At 33.3% G+C, this 20,086-nt stretch overlaps 1 protein-coding gene across 12 annotated transcripts in view; it reads right to left on the minus strand.

Annotated features, from left to right (window-relative positions):
* The window catches only part of NCOA1 (nuclear receptor coactivator 1), a 186,924-nt gene that overhangs the window by 11,927 nt on the left and 154,911 nt on the right, over window positions 1–20,086 (minus strand). For 8 of the 12 annotated variants that reach the window (XM_074288361.1, XM_074288358.1, XM_074288362.1 and 5 more), the window contains 4 exons: window positions 18,957–19,271; window positions 11,284–11,385; window positions 5,612–6,014; window positions 1,106–1,280 (listed from right to left, as the gene is read on the minus strand). In XM_074288361.1, the coding sequence (XP_074144462.1) occupies window positions 1,106–1,280; window positions 5,612–6,014; window positions 11,284–11,385; window positions 18,957–19,271 (995 nt within the window). The remainder of the gene's footprint in view (window positions 1–1,105; window positions 1,281–5,611; window positions 6,015–11,283; window positions 11,386–18,956; window positions 19,272–20,086) is intronic. The other 4 variants (XM_074288363.1, XM_074288368.1, XM_074288366.1 and 1 more) reach the window with 1 other exon arrangement.

The raw sequence follows: 20,086 nt of genomic DNA on the forward strand, positions 1-20,086 counted from the left end.
AATACTTAATACAGAGACTTTGGGAGAGAGGTGGCACACTAGTTGTCATCAACTCAGGAGGACCTGAGTTCAAATCTGGCTTCAGACACTTAACACTTCCTAGCTTTGTGACCATAGGCAAGTCACTTAACCCCAATTGCATTAGCAAAAAGGGAAAAAAAAAAGTTATATATGTGTCATATATATATATATATATATAAAAGTATTTATAAAAACAAAAACAAACAAACAAACAAACAAAAAAAACCTACAAGGTTAACAGGAGCTGGATTTGCCATAAAGAAAATTCCTTGAAAGCAAGCATGAAGTGTGGGGGGAAAAAAAAAAAAAAACAAAAACAAAACAAGCCAGGCATTTCTTTTAAAATTTTACCCAGTGAAGTGTAACATAAGGAGGAAAAAAAACAGCCCAAGGTGACTAATATCAATTCTAGGCAAATAGTAAAAGCTATTATTCCAATTCATCAAATATGGCTGTTATTTTGTCTAATTTTTGTTAATATTTTTATTAAGAAACATTGTAAAATTTAAATAGGAAGGCTGAATTCAGTACAAAGGCATAGAATAGTTATAAGAAATTATATTTTGGTTCCTATATATTTTCTCAGATCATCTCAAATCTAAAAGAGCCTTCCCTTGATCCTTCTACTTCGTTTACCTATCATCCCCTTCTTCTCTAATTCACTGATTATTACCACACTCTTTTTCCTTAATCCTTTACAATATGGCTTTTTACTCTCACCATTCTACTAATTACTAACCTTTTCTTTTCTAAATCTAGAGACTTCTTTAAGCTTCATGTTTTTAATTCTCTGAAACATTCATTGGATACTGTTGACTTCTTTCCTCCTGCTGTATAAACCCTTATTGATTTGGTTTTAAAAACACCATATTCTGGTTCTTCTCTTCACATCTCCTGCCTTCCCACTCCATCTCCTTTATTGGAATCTCACACTCTTCCAGTCTGCTTAATGTGGACCTTGTCTAAAGTTCTGATAAAGTCCTCCTTTTTTTGTCTTTCCCTAATCCCTTGGCTACATTAGTTACACCCATGACTTTAAATTTAGAACAGATAAGAACTGAAGGCTATACATTATCATTCTTACTTGTTATTGCCAATTGCTCCTTGCTGCCAGGTCTTCATGTCTGGTGATTGGTAGCCTGAAGAGGGCTGAGCTTGCTGCAGCATAGGGCTTTGGGATGGAGGAATCTGCAGTGACATCATGGGACTGCCAGGACTGAGAGATGGAGTAAAATTGGGTTCACCTTGTTGGCCTAATCCTGGAAAATGAGATAAAATGTTTCCTATTATAATACTAGACTGTAGTTCTACTTAATCTTTTTAAAATGTTGCTCAGATTGCACAGATATTCCTTTTTCTGAATCTTTTATCCAAAATATTGCTAAACAAAGACTAAATTTTGTTTTATCTCTGGTTTTACTCATAGCTATGGGTAGAGATCAGTTAAGTCCTTTTATAGATAATGCTTAATCTGAAGTCTAAAAGAAACTTCTGAAAGGCAAAAGTTAACAGGTATCTAGGCATGACCGACAACCTGTGGGAAAATAAGAATATAGGAAATGGAATGTCATTTGTGAAGAAGAGAAAGGCCAATTTGCCTATATGGAGGAGAGTAATGTATAAAAAGTCTGAAAACAAGAAATTGGATCTTTAAAAGTCAAATAAAGTACTTTGTATTTAACCTTAGAGGTAATCAACAAACTAAAATTTACTGAATAAGCAAAATACTTTCAGTTAAAATATTACTAGCAATTCTCCAGGGTGGACTGGAGAGGAGAAATTTGAATCAGGGTGGTTAATGCAATAATCAAAGTGAGAGTGATAAGAGATTGAATCTGGTTATGAGATTAGGCAAATAACCTCTCCTTTTTGGGCCTAACATGTGATGGTTGTGTGAATGGAGATAAAGGAGAGGAACAAGAGAGCTACTGAAGAACTGACAAGACTTTAGCAATTAGATTTTTGTGGAAAGGGAATGTAAGAAATCAATCCAGAGAGAGAATTATGAAGACTGAATGTGGATGGAAACATAGTATTTTCTATTTTTGTTTGTTTCCTGTATTTTCCTCCCTTCGGTCTGATTTTTTAGACAATGTGACAAATATGGAACTGTTTTAAAAGATTGCACATGTTTACCCTATACCAGATTGCTTGGTGTCTTGGAAAGGGGGATAAGATAAGGAAGGAAGGGAGAAAAAGTCTTACAAAAATGAATATTGAGAACTATCTTTACATATATTTGGAAAAATAAAATGCTATTGAAGGGGGAAAAAAGTAGTCTATTACTTAATTTGTTATTAAAAAAAAATAAACCCAGTGAGATAATTTTTTAAAAAAATTTTTTTGCTGAGGCAATTGGGGTTAAGTGACTTGCCCAGGGTCACACACCTAGGAAGTGTTATGTATCTGAGCTCAAATTTGAATTCAGGTCTTCCTGACTTCAGGGCTAGTGCTCTATCTACTGTGCCACTTAGCTGTGCCTCCCCCACAGCCTTCCCCACATGCCATGAAATACTTTTGAAGGCAAACAATGTTTTAAGCTGACAATAAAAAATATTGACAAATCTCTTGCTACATATACACTAGACATATGGACAACACAAAAATAAAGAAGCAGCCCTGATCTCAAAGTATTTAAAGCAAAGCTTCTTAAACTCTGCAATGCAACCCCATATATGAGGTCACATAACTATATGTGGTGATTATGAAATTATCAGCAAATGCCACCTATTTTATATGCATATATATCTGGAATCATGTAAAAATTTCTTGGGCAAAAAGTATTTATGAGTGGAAAAAGTTTAAGAAGCCTTGGCTTACACTATAGTAGAAATGAAAAGTATACATATCATTAAAACATCATGACTGCCAATAAAGAGATTAAACTAACTTTAGTCTTCTTTGTGTAGCAGTCTTTTGGATAGAAGACTAAGAAAAAGGAATATTTGTGTATGAGAATAATTCATATTAATCACCTTTAGATTCAAAGGACTAATTAAAGAAGCCCCAAACATTCAAAATCTTTCCCATCTACAAGCATAGAAGTAGTTGGTAGATATGAGTAGTTCCCATTTGAACTGGGAGTCCAGATGAAGATATTTTCAAAATAATCCACAAAATTTGTATATGCATATGGATATGTATGCATACACACACACACACACACACACACACACACACACACACACACACACACACACACACACACACACAGAAATGCCATCTGCCAGAAGATTCTACACTGACAATCAATTCATCTGGAACTTCATCAGATTCCCAAGAGCAGGAACCGTATTTGATATTTCTCTGTATATACTTCACAATCTGCCTACATTAACAGGGGTAGGTGTATTCATCCTTTTTGAGGCAATGCCCCATTAAAAACAGAAAATTTAACATGGCTTTAAAAAATTTTAGAGTGCTTACTTCTTACAAAGCACAATTCTATCCAATTAAGCAGACACATTTATTCCTTCATTTATTTACTATTAAACACATACTATATGCAAAGTATGGTTATTTTCCTTAGCTCTATTTGACAACATCTGAACAGGAGTGAATGCAATAGATTGTGGGAGTATATACTTTTAGAGCTTGCAAATGTAATAGGATATGGGGTAGCAAGGGACTCAAGTCCCTAGAAGACAGAGCAAGAGTTGAACTGGTTCATTAAGAGATCAAGATGGGGAAGGAAGGAGAATATGTCAGTGTAGATAGCCTGGAAAAGAACTAGAGAGTGGAGAGACTAGAATGGTGAAGATAAAGAATAGGGTTAAGGGTTGTAATGCAGAGGAAAAGAGGGAATGATAAAAGATTATGATCAGATAAATCATGAACATGGAAATGGAACACAAGGATGATGACATTCTATGAGCAGATGTATATAGCTGGTGTAAAGCAGAGGAATAACTCATGGGAAATAAGTAAAATAACAAGCTGAAAAGTTAGGGTGATTGAAGGAATATCAATATATTTATTGAAGTGCCCTAATATGAGGAAAAGAGTTGGGAGGAATGATCTTGAGCAAATATAGAATTCACTGAGGAAGGCAGAAGATTGTCCTAGGAGTAGAGGCGGTTTGTAAATAACAGCTACTAGAATTTTGAATAGATGATAAATAGGAAATGAATAAACATCAAATAAGGGAAGATTACTAGAGTGATACTGACAGAGGAAGAATCTAGAAGAGGTAATAGGAAGGACAATGAGGGAAGTGTGAGTGAAAGTGCAACCGGAACTAGAAATGATGGTCAAGAATGTTGTGTTAAAAGAAGGAAACCAGATCTCAATTAATGGTTTAAACTATAATTTAATTCGGTTTCTGGTTTTGTCTTGTTTCAATTTTAGGGAAAAATACAAAAAACAATAAAATAAAGATATACATTTTTTTTCTCTTTTTATTACTAATCTATAATCAGAATAAGCCAACTGTAAGATATAAGACTATATATCACTTTATATAAGTGATACAAAGACCTAAGCTGTCCTTGTATCACTGCTACATGGTAGCAGCTACTGGAATTATAGAAACCGAAGATCAGGATGAAACAACCACTCAATAGGGAAATTATCTTGCACATTCAAATTAGTTAAGTGATAGTAACTATGTGAAAAGAAATGGAAATAACAAGAATATAATATATACATATGTACATATATATATATACACAAACACATACACAAATATATAATTTAATGTTAAATATATCTCTAACAACAGAAAAAATTTGGCAGTCTAGTGAAATCTATTCATCTCTTCTCAGAATGTTTGTAAATGGCAAAATAAAATACATAAAATTAACAAAGGAAAATAATTAGATTGAAAGATACTTATTAAAATATATTAAAAGTCCAAGTTGATAAGCCCTAGATTTCAATAAAAGCCTCTATTGTAATTCAAAGGGCACCAAATTTTCTCTTTAACAAGACTCCCACGACTCCAACCATAGCTCCAACAAAAATAAGTTAGAAAAAGATTTTCACAAAATTGAGAAGGGGAGAATAAAATTTTGCATTCTATTTAGAAATAGTAAGAAAAAGAATTAATGTGAAAATACATTGGTTGCAGGACCAATCTTGTGGAGACAGGATATATCAAATCAATCTGTTACTTCTACCAACAAATAACTTTTGAAGCTCTTACAGGCTCTACCAGTTTGGAATGCTCTAAGATTTGCTACAGGCACTGCAACTTGATAAACAATACTTTCTAATCTTTTCCTAAGATTAACTCTTAATAGGTACATGAGTAATAATGAGATAGTTCTGTAAGTCCCCTAAATGAATATGAAAACAGATAATTAAAATAAAAAGAGATAATGATATATGCTTAAGCTTATTTTGTAAAAAGAAATTTATTTTCCTAAATATAAATTCACTTTGACTACTGGCTAAAAAGCCCCCCCCCACACAATTGTTATTATTGTTATTACTAGTTAAAAACTTTTTGCAATCCTTTGTGATACATCATAAACTATGCTTGGTGCATTGATTTTAAAACAACTTTGACTACAATTTGTTTTCTCATAGACGTAATATTAACACATGGATCTCTGCTTTTAAAACTAATATTAATGTACTGGCCTCATACCTGATCCTGGATACTGGAAGACACTCTGCTGCATCTGAGGATTGATTCCAGTACCAAACTGTCCTCCAACATTCCCTGTCATACCTCTGTTGACCATATTGTTGCGACTGGCCAAGGATGCCTCAGGATTTGATGTCAGTTGTGAAAATGGGCTGGTGGAGGCTGGAGGAGTTCCTGGGTTTGTACCATAACTAGAAGGGTAAGGGAATTGCTGTGGAGCACCCTGAGGAAGACGAGTAGTTCCCATTTGAACTGGGAGTCCAGATGAAGGAGGGAGATTGTTCCCAAAGCTTTGTTGTCTCATTAATAGAGCTCTCTGCTGTTGTATTAGCTGCCTTTGCCGGTGTTGTTGACTGTACAATTCTCGCTGTCTCTGTGCCAACATCTGGGCATTCAGAGGAGGCTGTAAAATAAAAGTAATATTATGATTATCATAAACATTATCTACTAATACAATTAAATGGGAATAAAGCTAAGTGACATTTTCTAGTAGATAACATCAATGAACATTGTGCAAACATAAAAAAAACTCTTCAAAATAATCAGAAATATATACAAATTTACTTTCATCATCAATAAAATTTAAGTCAGAAATATTAAAATGAGTTTTGAATATCATAATTAAGTTCAAGATCAAATATTGAAAGATTGTATTGATTAGGACTATGATGTTGTTCATCAAAATTGTTTAAACATGCATATACACACACACACACACACACACACACACATATATATGAAATTAAATAGATCTTTAATTAGAGAAAAAGGAATCCAGGATGTTGATGAATTCTCTTTCACCTATGTAAAACTGTAAAATCTCTGTTTCCCATTGCCAAACCTGTTCCATCTGCCCAGGGTTCTACAAATTAAAAAAATTTTCAAAATGTTGAGACATTTCTCAACAAAGGGCAAAGGGGCACAAACAACAATTTCTCAGGAGTCTTTCCTCAGATCTGTCATTTATCCTATTTCACTTTAAGTCAATGAGAGCTTCCAATTTTTTTCCTAACATGAAAAAATTATCGCTTTTGGTGAAAGAGATGAAGCAAGAAAGTAATTCAGAACACTACTAAAGCTCAGCATGGTAAAATAAAAAGACCCTTGGCTTCTGTAGTTGGAGAATCTGGTTCCAAATTTCATTTCTGATGCTTCCTTAAAAACATATGTGATCTTAGCCAAACTTAAGTTCAGAAGAATATAATGTTAGGAGTAATTTTTTTAGCCTAGGTGATCAATATTTTTTTCTGCTATAACACAACTTGTTAGTTGTTATCTAGAAGAAATACTGAGACTGAAGAAATAATGACCTTAAAGCAATGAAATTTTAAAAGCATCTCTTGGGGGCAGCTAGGTGGCTAGAGCACCAGCCCTGAATTCAGGAGGACCCGAGTTCAAATCTGGTCTCAGACATTTAACACTTCCTAGCTGTGTGACCATGGGCAAGTCACTTAACCCCAATTGTCTCAGCAAAAAAACCCCAGCCTGGGGGTAGTGGTGGAATATATATATATATATATAAAGCATCTGTTACAGTGCAACATTACTTCAAGAAATTACAGTGGAACCTCAATACAGACTTCTAACATAGTGTATAACTACAACTAGGCAACTAGTCAAAAATGGTAAAATTAAAATAAAAAACTGTTTGGAGCTTATTAAAAGAATCACGGCATATGTCAAATGCTACAGGGGAAATTATCAATATTCAGACAAAATTATTTAAATCATACAGCTCAACTGAAATTAAAGCTTGTCCTATTATGATGAATACTCCATTTCCAAATTACTTGTGGGAGATGGGAATGAAACATAATTTTCTGATACAAATAAGTCTTGTATGAATTTAAATAGAGGGAGCTTGTATCCCTATAATCCATACTAGATGAGCTAACTAATCATTCAAGTTCAGGACTTCTAGAACTAAGAGATCAGACTCTGGACATATGTTAACTCAAATGGGAGGAGGAGGCAAAGGAGGAAGAGGAAGAAGATACTATTACTACTACTATCACCATCATTAATACTGTTCCTATTCCCTACTCTATCACCACATTCCCTCCTCTTGACCTATTTCAACTACTAGCACTATCTTTTTTTTTTTTTTTTTTTATAATTTCCAGATTATTACTGTCTGGTAAACTGTAGGTTAATGTACTTGTTTGTGATAGAGAAACACACAGTGTAGAATACCTAGGGGAAAGAGAAAAGTTTCACTTGGTGTTCTGCAAGATCTGATAACCTCACTCTTATTTAATTCTTATATGCAGAGACTATTAACCATACTACAAATGTCTAGTAACAACTGCCCCCCCCACTCCCACCTTTCATGCATGAGGAGCAGTTATCTGATTAAAGATTAAAATCTGGAATCACACTTTGGCAGCAATCTAGATCACCACTTAATTAACTTCTATTTCCATTTCCTCAGTAATAACACCTAAACTTGGACTTGCTTCCAAGAAATTGTTGTGAAGATCAAGTAATATAAAATACCTTGTAAACTTAAAATCCCATGAAAATAAGTTGATGTTTTTATTTGGTAGCCATATTATATTATATTGTCAGATATATTAATATCTGAACTTCAAAAGTTAATCTTTAAGTAATATTCTCCAACTTTAGTTCAGAGTTAACAGAAATACTCTATGCTGGGCATCAAGGCAGAATGGGGCAACAATAAAAAAAAAAAAATGGAGTTAGAAAGTATTGAAGAGTATAATGAATGTCCAGCCCCCATAATCATTAATGTAGTGCTAATGGAAACAGTTCAAAGTAGACTCTCTTCCCAACAAAAACGCATTCCATGAAAATCTCTTTAACTTAAAATAAAGCATTTAATAGTAAGTCGTGATTTTTAAATAGGCACAGTGAATATGATAGCTCCAAGTTCAGAAATTGGAAAAAACAAAGAAGAGAAATAATAGTTCATACATATATTCAAATTGTTTATGAAACAAACACCCAGGTTTAAGCTAAGTACTATTATCTCTTTTTTTTAAACAGGTGAGCAAAACAAAGCACAAAGATGTTCAGTGATTTGCCCTGATTCCACTAAGTGTAAGGACAATAACAATCACAATCAAATTTTAAAATAATTTTATCAATATAAATGGAGAGAACCACCACAAAACAATCAAAAGTGATTGTTGTAAAAATCACTAAAAAAAATATAAATATAAACACAATATAACAGGATAAGAATTCATTATTGACAAAAACTGCTGGTAAAACTGGAAAGCAGTAGGACATAAACAAGGTATACAACATCTCATATACCACGATGAGGTCAAATTAGGTGCATGATTTAAGATATAAAAGGATGATACCATAAGCAGATTAGAAGAGCAAGAAATAGTCTACCTGGGAAAAATTCATGATAAAACAAGAGACAGAGAGACATGAAATGCAAAATAGATAATTTTGATTATATTGAAATAAAAAGCTTTTCAACAAACAAAATCAATGCAAATAATTAGAAGTAAAATAGAAAGTTCGGAAACAATCTTCACAGCAAGTCTCTCTGATAAATGTCTCATTTTCCTGAATATATATATAGAGAACTGAGTGAAATTTATAAGAATACAAGCCAATCCTCAATTGATAAATGGTCAAAGGATATAAACAGTCAATTTTCAGATGAAGAAATCAAAGCTATCTATAGGCATATGAAGAAATTTTGATTAGAGAAATACAAATTAAAACAATTCTGAAATATCATCTCATATCTATCAAATTAGTCTGATAAATGTTAGAAAGAATGTGAGAAAAATGGAATTAAGACAGTTGGTAACGTTGGGTTAAAAATTTTACATTTAATTGCAAAATAAATTTAAAAAAAAAATTTAAAAAAAGAAATTCCATTTTAAGATAAGGGTCCAGGTCACCCATTTCTTTATTCTTCTTTAGGTTGCAACTCTAGAATTTTCTCTATAATGTTCCAGAAAACTCTGTCCTGGAAATCCACTCCATTTCTCTGCCACTCTCTTGGGTTGGTTCCTTCTAGAATCTTCATTCTAAGGAGAATTCAGGCTCTCTGTCTCCCTACCACTTTGTCTATAATGCACCATAGGGCACCAAACCAAAAGTTCAGTATTCTCTCCACTGTCCTTCTAGTCATTTTTATGTATGGTTTTCTGCAAGGATTACCTTTTTATTTATGTATTTGTTTTCCTAGCACTTGACAATGTCAAGACAGATATTATTAATCATATCTTTTGGTATTGTACCCATCTCTTTTTTCTATAAAGATGTTGTAGTGCCAACTAGTAAATTAATATATGTAGATGTTCTATAAACCCTGTAATTCAGAGCATTTTCTATTCTCCACTTTACTTTTCTGGCCATTCTGCAACTGTTACTACAGAAATGGAAGGGAATACCATAAAACTGTCATAATTTTATGTTTCATGAGTTGCCACAAGCAAATAATTATTTAATGTCTGACCTATTGGGTGATGAGGCTATCCATGCATAGCAAGTCAGCCCCTTAGAAAGCAGACTCAGTCTGCTTTTGAGCATGTACTTGAAGCCTTTCCAAGATGAGAGAATCTGTCAGTGATTATGCTCTATTGACACAGTCTTTAATAATAATAATAGTTATTATTATTATAACTCACATTTATTTATCATGCATGAGATATATATATATATATATATATATAAAAATAAAATATCACTTGATACTTATAAGTAGCCCAGTGAGGTAAATAGTATATTTAGCTCCATTTTTCCTAGGAGGAAATTATGGCTAAGAGATATTAAGTAATTTTGTCAGGATCAGAGTTATTTAGTGTCCAGACCAGAATCACCTCCATAAGGCACTGAAGCAGGACCTTTATGGAGAAGTATAATAGATTGTGTGCGCATGAGTATGCAACACACACACACACACACACACACACACACACACACACACACACACACACTTACTTTAGAATTGTACCTGACAGACTAGGTTTCACAGAGTATCACTCAAAATAATTTAAAATAACATCTTGTTTATTCCTAGAGCACTTAATCATTTTTTTAAAACTCTGCCATCTAAACCCAAAAACAAAATAAGAAGATTCATCAAAAAGATTAAAATGTTTCTCTAAATTGGCCATAAGATTCCTTCATTTTGTGAAATGGTAAAATTCAGTGATAGAAATGTTCATATTCTTTCAGTTGTGGCACTTGAATTTTTTGACTTAAAAATGAAAGTCACCATCGCATAGCAAATTTAAGACCAGCAAATGCTGGTCTCAGCATTGGGAAGATGTGGCTTCAAGTCTCACCCTGGACACATGTTGCAAAGTCAAGTTTCTTACATTCTCAGTTCCCCCTGTTAACTCGGTGGTAGGAGTCCCCTCATAAGGAATTCTTTTTATTTGTAAAAATAGAGGGCTGTTCTTCTTGCCTCACCCCGCCCCCAAAAGGGGTAAAAATGAGCTCTTCTACCTACTCCTATTTGCCAAACCAAATCTCCACCCCAAAACCAAACAACTTCACTAGAAATAAGAATGGTACTGCATGTGATCAGACAACAAGGAGAGATGATACAATTATATGTAAACACCAGAAAAAAATATTAAAAACACCATTACCATTAGAGACCAGCCCAAGCCACACTTTGAAAACCACAGCTCTTGGTTGATAAATGCTAACAACATGTACTTTTCCATCATTACCTGTGGCGTGATCTGTTGTTGCATGCCTGACCTCATATTAATGCCAACGGGGGCAGATGCTGCAAACTGGTTTAAGATAGCCTGACGATTTTGGTGTATCAACTGGAGAAAGACAGGGAGAAAATGAAATAACTACACTGCTACAAGCAAACATTATGTAGAGTTAGTAGGGACATTTAATTTAAACTGCTTGGTTAAGCAAAATTAAATATTGCTTTTGCCAAACCTTTTTGCCAAAAAGGAGTAAATATCTAACACTTACTAAAAACCCAGTGTACAAACAGAAGGATGTAGCCAAGTAAATAGAAGTATTTCATGACTTTTAAAAGGGTAAAATTTCAAAAAATCAGAACTGGATCTGGAAAGAATTGTAAAAGTCATCCCCACAATCCAACTTTCTCCTTCCTCCAACTCTTCCAAGGTCACACAGGTAGTAAAGAGCAGCTAAAACAAGCTCAGTACCTTCAAATGATTTTTTCCAAAGCACTATGCTTCTCCCCAAAAGCTTAGAATCTAGAAACACTCTGTCCACACAAATGCACGTTGTTATTGTTTCTCCACTTCCTATCCTCTTAATTTTTTCAAAATTCTGCAATATGGCTTTCAACCCCATCATTCAATAGGAACTGTTCTCTTTTGATAAAACTAATGGTCTTTTTTCAATTCTGGACATACTCCTCCATGTAGTCTGACTTTTTTTCTAATACATTCTTTCTTTTTTTAGGTTTTGATATCATTGTTCCTCTCTGGTTTGTTAGTCATGTCCATTAACTTGTATCTTCCAAGAGATTACAAATTTTATAATACATATCAGAGATCACTACTTATTCCAGCCTTAGTCTTATGAGCTAGTCTTACCTCATTGAATATCTCTTGGACATATGGAAGAGATGTCCCAAAGGCATCTTAAACACCACATGTCCAAAACTGAGCTAATTATCTTTTCTCCTAATCCATCCTCCTTTTGAAGCTTTCCTGTTACTATTATGGACCTATTATCTCATAGTTGTTCAGATAAACAAACATGGTATCATCTTCAACTTCTCATTCACACAGACAATCTACTAAGCCTGGTTGACTTTCCTGTTAATACATTTCTTGCTGACCTCATCTCCAGCCACACAATTACCATGTTGGTATAAATCCAAATCATATCATATCTGAATGACTAGAACAGAGTTGTGATTGGTCATAAATTCCAATTTATGCTTCACTCTGCTAACATGATTTTCCTAAAACACAAGTGTGATCATGCTACCTTCTTACTCAATAAACTCCACTGACCATTATCTCCAGGATCAAATATAAAATTCAGTATCTTTTAAAGTTTTAAAGGGCCACAACCTGGCCCTTTTCTATCTTTGCAGTCTCATTACAATTTAATCTCTCCTCTTCCATTTTCACTAGCTGTCCCGTAAGACTGGAATGCTCTCCTACTCTCAAGTCTTCTTTCGGGCTCCCCTGACTTCCTTTCATAGTAAGTTAAAATGCCACCTTTAACAGGAGACCTATATATGTTAAATATATAAATTTTGCATGTGGTTTCATTAGAAAGTGAATCTGGAAAAAGATCACATTATTTGCCTTTTTTTCTTTCCTCTTTACTGATATTATATGAAGTTGAGTAGAACCAAGAGAACATTGCACATACCACCAACAAAATTAAGTGATGATTAATTCTGATGGATGTGGCTCTTTTCAAAAATTAAGTGACTCAGACCAATTCCAAAAGATGTGATGTAGATAGCCATCTGTATCCAGAAAGAGGACTGTGGAGACTGAATGCGGATCACAACATAGTATTTGCTATTGCTGTTGTTTACTTGCTTTTTTTTCTTTCTTATTTTTTTTCCCCTTTTTGATCTGATTTTTCTTATGTAACATGATTAATGTGGAAATACGTACTGAATAGCTGCATATATTTAACCTAAATTGGATTGCTTGCTTCTAGCACAGAGGGAGGGAGGGGAAAAACAAAAAACAAAAAAAAACTTGGAACATAGGGTTTTCAAGGGTGAATGCTGAAAATTTATTTTTACATATATTTTGAAAATAAAAAGTTGTTATTTTTAAAAATATATCTTTAGACCACTGGCCTTCATCATTCAACTAAAATGAGGGAATAGTATAATGTTCTTTGAGATCTCATCAATCTTTAAAATCTATGATGCAGTTAAAAAGCAAACTATCAGAGAGAAAATGGTTTACTCTGAAGAAGTAATCTCTCTAGGTCAGAAGCTAAGTTATCAGATGTGAACAAGCCTTCATCCTACCTTAGAAACAAGTATTCTTAAAGATTACATAGATGCCTATTTTCCAGAATGATCTTTTCCCCTCATGAATCATTATAAATATTCCTTCCAGAGAGGAGTATATAAAGATGTAAACACAGAATGAAATCTGCATACAATCAATCACCAACTTATCTTAGAAGGAATTATTCAGGTTTATTTTTGTTTTGATTTGTAGAAGGAAGGGATTGTCTATTAGACCGAAAGCAGATAAAAAAACTGGATTTGAATTGGGGAGAAAGTTTTAAAAAACAAAAACATGGACAAAAGTAAATGTCACTTAATGTAAAATGCAGCAAAACTAATATTGCAGAAAATAATCATTTCTCATAATTGAATATAATTTCAGATGGTAGTGGACATTTCTAAAACTCCATAGGCTGTTTCTAAAACCAAAATCATTACTTTTTTATTAAATGATAAAATATGATTTTATTTAAAAAAAAAAAAAAAAAAAACTTCAAAGGTTGAAAATAAAAGCCTTTTTTTTTTTTTTTTTTTGCACAAAATATATTTAAGGCAATCTCTAATACAAGTACTTTATTCCAAATAAAACAGTTTAGTGCATTGTCTCCCAAAATATACCCTGGGCATTCTTTTACTGTTAGGCCTATTACTTGAAATACCCTTCTCTTTTTTACTGTATCTATTCAAATCCTACTTGTTCTTCACAGATTGATTCAAAAACGTAATTCTTACATGAAGCTCTCATTAACTATTCCAAACCACAGTGTTCTTTAATTAATTTCTTTGAACTCAAAACCATTTGCTCATCAGTGTTTGACATTATCTAGTTTATCCATAGATCTCCAAGCACAAACATGTAAGTTAAAAAACAAAAAAAACCCAAAACCTACCAAGCTTTTACTAAGTGCTTACTATGTGACTATACAAACACTGATGATAGAAAAGTAAAGTAAAAACCATCTGTATCCTCAAGAAGCTTAAATCCAACAAAGAAGACAACATGTATTTTAAAAAGTATACACAAAACACATACTAAATAGGGGAAAGGAAGGCTGGTGGAAACGGAACAGGTCTGTTAGGTGGGTGGTATTTCATTTGATTCTTGAATAAAAATAGGGAGTCTAAGAGATAAGAGTGAGGAAAGATAATTTTCCAAATTGGGTGCCCCCAAAAATGAAAAGGTTAGGAGAAGGAAGATGGACCATAATGTGCAAGGAACAATAAATAGAACAGAATGGTTACTCACTATGGAAGTGAGTAATATGTAAGAAGATTTAAGAGGTAGGAAGGGGTCAGGCTGTGAAGAGCTTTAAATGCCCAATAAAGAAGTTTATATTTGATTACAGAAATAATTATGGAATCAATGAAGATTGAATAGGAAGATAATATACCCAGATTTTTTTCTCTAGGAAAATAACTTTTGGCAGTTATATGGAGCATGGATTGAAGAACAATTAGAAGACCTCTGCAACAATCAAGATAAGAAAATGATAAGGGCCTAGCTAAGTATGTAGTGGAAATAAGGGAATATATACAAGGGACCACATCATATCACTTTTTGCCAATGATAAGGAACTCATTATTTCATTAGGCAGCCATTTTACTCCTAGAAGGGTCTAGTTATTAGAGACTTCTTTTTTTATTTTTTTTCTCCCTGAGGCTGGGGTTAAGTGACTTGCCCCGGGTCACACAGCTAGGATGTGTTAAGTGTCTGAGACCAGATTTGAACTCGGGTCCTCCTGAATTCAAGGCTGGTGCTCTATCCACTGTGCCACCTAGCTGCCCCCAAGACTTCTTTTTTTAACGTGAAATCAAAATCTACCTCCCTATAAATTTTCAACTCTCAATAACTTACTAGTTTTGCCTTCTGGTCAACTAAAAAAAACCAAAAAACCCTTTTCGTGTATACTTGACATACATAAAGATAAATATCTTGTAAGTTTTCTCTTTTCCAAGCTGAACAACTTACCCTTCATATTTTACACATTTCTAACACCTGTTCGCTTCCTCCATCTTATCCCACTCAAATTTTAAGTACAGCAACTGCTTATAACCTGGATCCCAATGTAGACTGGATCAGAAGATATAAATGACTCTTATTTTTCCAATCTAGGCTGATTCACCAATCTTTATCATCTTAATGGTCCACAACTCCCAGGATTTCACTTAGTTCATGCTGGACTAACTCTGTTGTGACTCAGAACTCCCAAGCTCAAGTAAGACATAAATCTCAGCTTCCCCAACATCAGCAAATACAGCGTCCACTTTCAGCCAGGGCTTATGTTTCATTCCTCTCATCATCCTGACTGACATTTTCTATGCCTTCCAGTTTGGGCAATTACCCTTTAAAAATACGATGCTAAAAATGAATAATCAGTCTATATGATCTAACTATACAGTCTAACTTAAGGCTAGGTAGAGGTGGTGCAGTGGATAGAACACCAGGCTTGGACTCAGGAAACTCTGAGTTCAAATCCAGCCTCACATATTTATTAGCTATATAAGCCTGGTCCAGTCACTAAACCTCTGTCTGCCATAGCTCCCTCATCTGTAAAACAGATATAATGGAACTTAATTCTCAGGGTTGTTGTGAGAGGATCAAAGGAGATAATACATTCAAAGAACTTAACACAGTGACTGTTAAACTTTAAGTGCTACATAAATATAAATGTTTACCTATAGCTAATAATTACACAAAATACAATGGGATTGTTATTTTAATAATATATGTGTTAACAATATATTCTAAGATTGTTTTAGCTTTTATTAATGCATAAAGTCTATAGCAAAAAAAAAAAAAAAAAATCTTTTTTTTTTTTTTTCCGCACATGAATTTGACAAGCCAAGTTTCCTGGGAGAAATAATAATCATAATCCTATAATTGTATTTTTGAAAAATGAAATAGGTAAATATGTCTAGACATATATCTAAATGTATTTGTAATTTTGAGAACCTAAAGGAACAAAATATTACTATTACTATATGCCAAAGAGTTCCATCCCTCTATCACCAAATATCAATGATAATTATGAGACCATGTTTACTTAAGGGTTGGTATATATGTCTTATCTCTACAGACAGAAGAAGCTATAAATATTGTTCTTAACTGATTTGTTATTTTCCCTTGAGCAGGTTTCAGTTATGCTAAGCTACTTGTTTCCATGTCTTTTGTATTATCAACTGTTTTGCAATTTTGTTTTCTCCCTTCTCAAAATTCATACTAACATTCTATTTCATAGGGTAGTTTGAGATGAGTGTTTTGAAAACACCATGGTATAGTGGCCATGTGAACTAAAAGAATCACAGATCTAGAACTGTGACTTCAGAGACCACCTAATCTAATGTCTTCATTTAAACAGATAAAGAAACTTAAGTCCAAGGAGATTAAGGGACTCAACCAAGATTTCACAAGTTGTACTCTTTAAAAATAGTGTATTTTAAAATACTTTAAAAATATAGATTTTTTCAAGCCTCCCATCCAAAATAGCTTTATCTTTTACCCAGTCTTCATAGATATACTTTATCTCTTACTTGAAGACACTCTCCTAGTATCACAAACTATGGAACAGATCTTTTTGTGGGACATAGTGTGAAATTTCCATACTCAGATTTCTTTTCCATTCTTACAACTTTTTATTGGATAGAGATAAAAATTATACTCTCAATTTCTTATCTGCTAGAACTTTAAGGTAATAAGAATTCTTTGTGATTACTATTCATAGAGTTGCTTACAAGGATTTGCAAGAAAATTCAAATATTACCTAAGCCAACTTTTAACCAAAGCATGAGTCCTATTTACAAGAATCCAAACTAAGTTCTTTGAGGTATGACATTGTTTAACTTTATCATAATATCCTTAGTCTCTGGTACATACTAACAATTTGTTGCACTCAGCTAAACACAAGTACTCATCTAGTCCCTGCTTGAAGCCTCTCTGCTGAAGGGGAACTTGCTACCTTCTTACATTCTTTTTGAAAAGCTCTAATTGTACGGAAATTTTACTTAATATTGAGTGAGATCTAACCCCTTTTAATTTCCACCATAGGTCTTAATTTTGCTTTCTGGTATCAAGCTTAAACTTTTTCTCACAAGACAATCCTTTGAAAATTTCAGGTCTCTACACCATTCTCTTTACTCTCTTCTGGACATGTTCCACTTGCCAATGAACATTTTAATATGCACTTGCACTGGACAAAATACTTCAGGTAGGTTATGAGTTGGACAGAGTATAGCAAAAGTACTATCTCCTAAGAAACTGTAGCTGAGAGTTTATTAGATAAAAATATGAATGCAAAATTAAGGTTTCTCTCATATTTTAAGCAAATTATAATTCAAATGTTATAATCCCTGAAGATGAATATGAAGGAGCACTAACTTTCAAGAATTTTTTTGTACACTCATTTCATTTCTATGAACCAGCAGTTAGGGTTATTAAGTGATGGGTTTTATAAGTCTTTACAAATAGTCTATCATAAACTTGAAATTTAATTCAAAAAAACAAGAGTCTTCTAATTTATATCAGGCCTACATGCAGTAATTTTTGTGTTACTTAGGATATGTACAACAGTTACCTTGTAAATCTTTCTTCTTCCAATAATTGGAGTCTTGCTAATTACTACTACCAATCAATCTTCTTTAATATTCTTTGCAACATGAGGTGTGTTTTGTTTAGCACCTAATTATGATAATTAACTTTTCCTCAAGTAATGCACTGATAGTAGGGATTATATGGCTTTTTGACTACCTCAATAAGACTTGTTAGTTAGTCCATTAAAGTTGTGTCCATTAATTTGAATGTCTCTATTCGAGATGAATAAAGAATTAGACTAGAATAGTTTATTTCTAATTCACACCCATTTCAAATTGTTTTCTATCTTTTCCTTTTTCTTTTTAAAAAAGGGAAACCCTAAACATTAATTCCCACTATTCCTGGTCATCCCATTACATCACTGTCTTCATCTTCATTTCTTTCTTTTTCTTCTTTTCATTTTCCTTTTAATAATTACTTATTCTTAACGGGATATAAATAAGGAACCAAAGCAATGTTACTATTTGTAGTATTTATTGCATAGTTTTGTGGCACTCTTTAATTAAAAAAGTAAAAAGTTTTATTTATTTTTTCTTCTTAAAATAACAAAACTGGAATAAACTCAATTAACTTTTTTTTTTTTTTTTTTTTTTTTGGGCAAAACTCTTAATGGTTCTTCTTCTCCCTGAGTCAGTGATTGGGCGACAAAGGAGAAAAAGAAGTTCCTTAGTCGTGGTTTAGGCTAAGATAAAGATAATATTTTTCTTTGATAAACATTGTATGAGCACCTTTGCAGCATTACAGCAGCTATTTTTGTACCACAGAAAAAGCTGTGAAGCTTTCTCAGATTTAGAATAAAGAACCCACTCTGAAACAACACCACTTACCTGCTGCTGTCCCTGCAACCTTTGTTGCAGTTGAAGTCTAAGTTGGTTGGGAGCGGCTGGAGGCCTGTTCAGAGTCTGGCGAGGCTGCATGCTCATATTAGTAGGAAAAGCTCCTCTAGGTGGTGGTACTTGAACTGGCATGGTTCCCATGGAAGGCTTTTGTCTAATCATGCCTTGGAAAGGACTAGGGAGATTTGCAGTAGGTGAAGCTGAAGAGTAAGGCTGAGAATATAGGCTAGATCTTTCCTCCATCATTAAAGGTGGTGTTGATTGCTGTGGTTGAAATCTTTCTGTCAATACTTCCAATCCACCTCCCTGTTATAAATTGAACCAAAGCCAATTTGAAACTGAATTTCTAAAATGTGATATTTTTGTTTAGTTACATTTGTTAACATTATAATCTTTGGTCTGAGTACAGTATATCTTCCAGAAAATATTTCTTGAACATCTTTGGTTACTTGCTACCTAAATGTATAATGTTGCTTTCAAATGGAATAATAAAGAATAAAACACAAAAACCTCTAAATCAATGAAAAATCACTAAATTTTATAAAATGTGTTATGGACAGGTTTAAAAATCATCTAAACACAGATCTACACTATATTCTTTTCCAGCTTAAAATCTCTCATATACTGATCCTTAAATCAGAACAACAACAAAAGAAACAAACTAACTCCTAAACTGAAAGAAGCAGCCTGTAGAGATGGGATGCTGACATGAAATCAGCTGAAGAATATTAACATATGACAATTAAAAACTAATTATCTCAATGCTTTAGGAATGTATTTTGTCAGTGTGTGCTAAATGAAATCCCTTCATATCTTAAAAGATAATTTAATGAGTTCCTATGATTAAAAAAAAAAAAAAAAAATCATCAAATGGTAATCAATTAACTTTCTGGTTACAAGTTTCTCTCCAAACTCAAGTTAAGACTGATTCCCAGTTCACATAAAACCTCTCTAGTTTGGCAGATGCAATTTGGATATTCACTATGTTGACATACCCTTGGAGAATTTGGGATTATCTCCAAGCCAAAATTAAATATATAATTCATATGTGATAGTCTGATAAGTTCCCCAAGAATTATTAATTATAAAATTAGCTATGTAAAACAGGCCATGTAATCAAA

Source organism: Sminthopsis crassicaudata, chromosome 2 (assembly GCF_048593235.1).
Source record: "Sminthopsis crassicaudata isolate SCR6 chromosome 2, ASM4859323v1, whole genome shotgun sequence".
In the NCBI taxonomy this organism is placed as follows: Eukaryota; Metazoa; Chordata; class Mammalia; order Dasyuromorphia; family Dasyuridae; genus Sminthopsis; species Sminthopsis crassicaudata.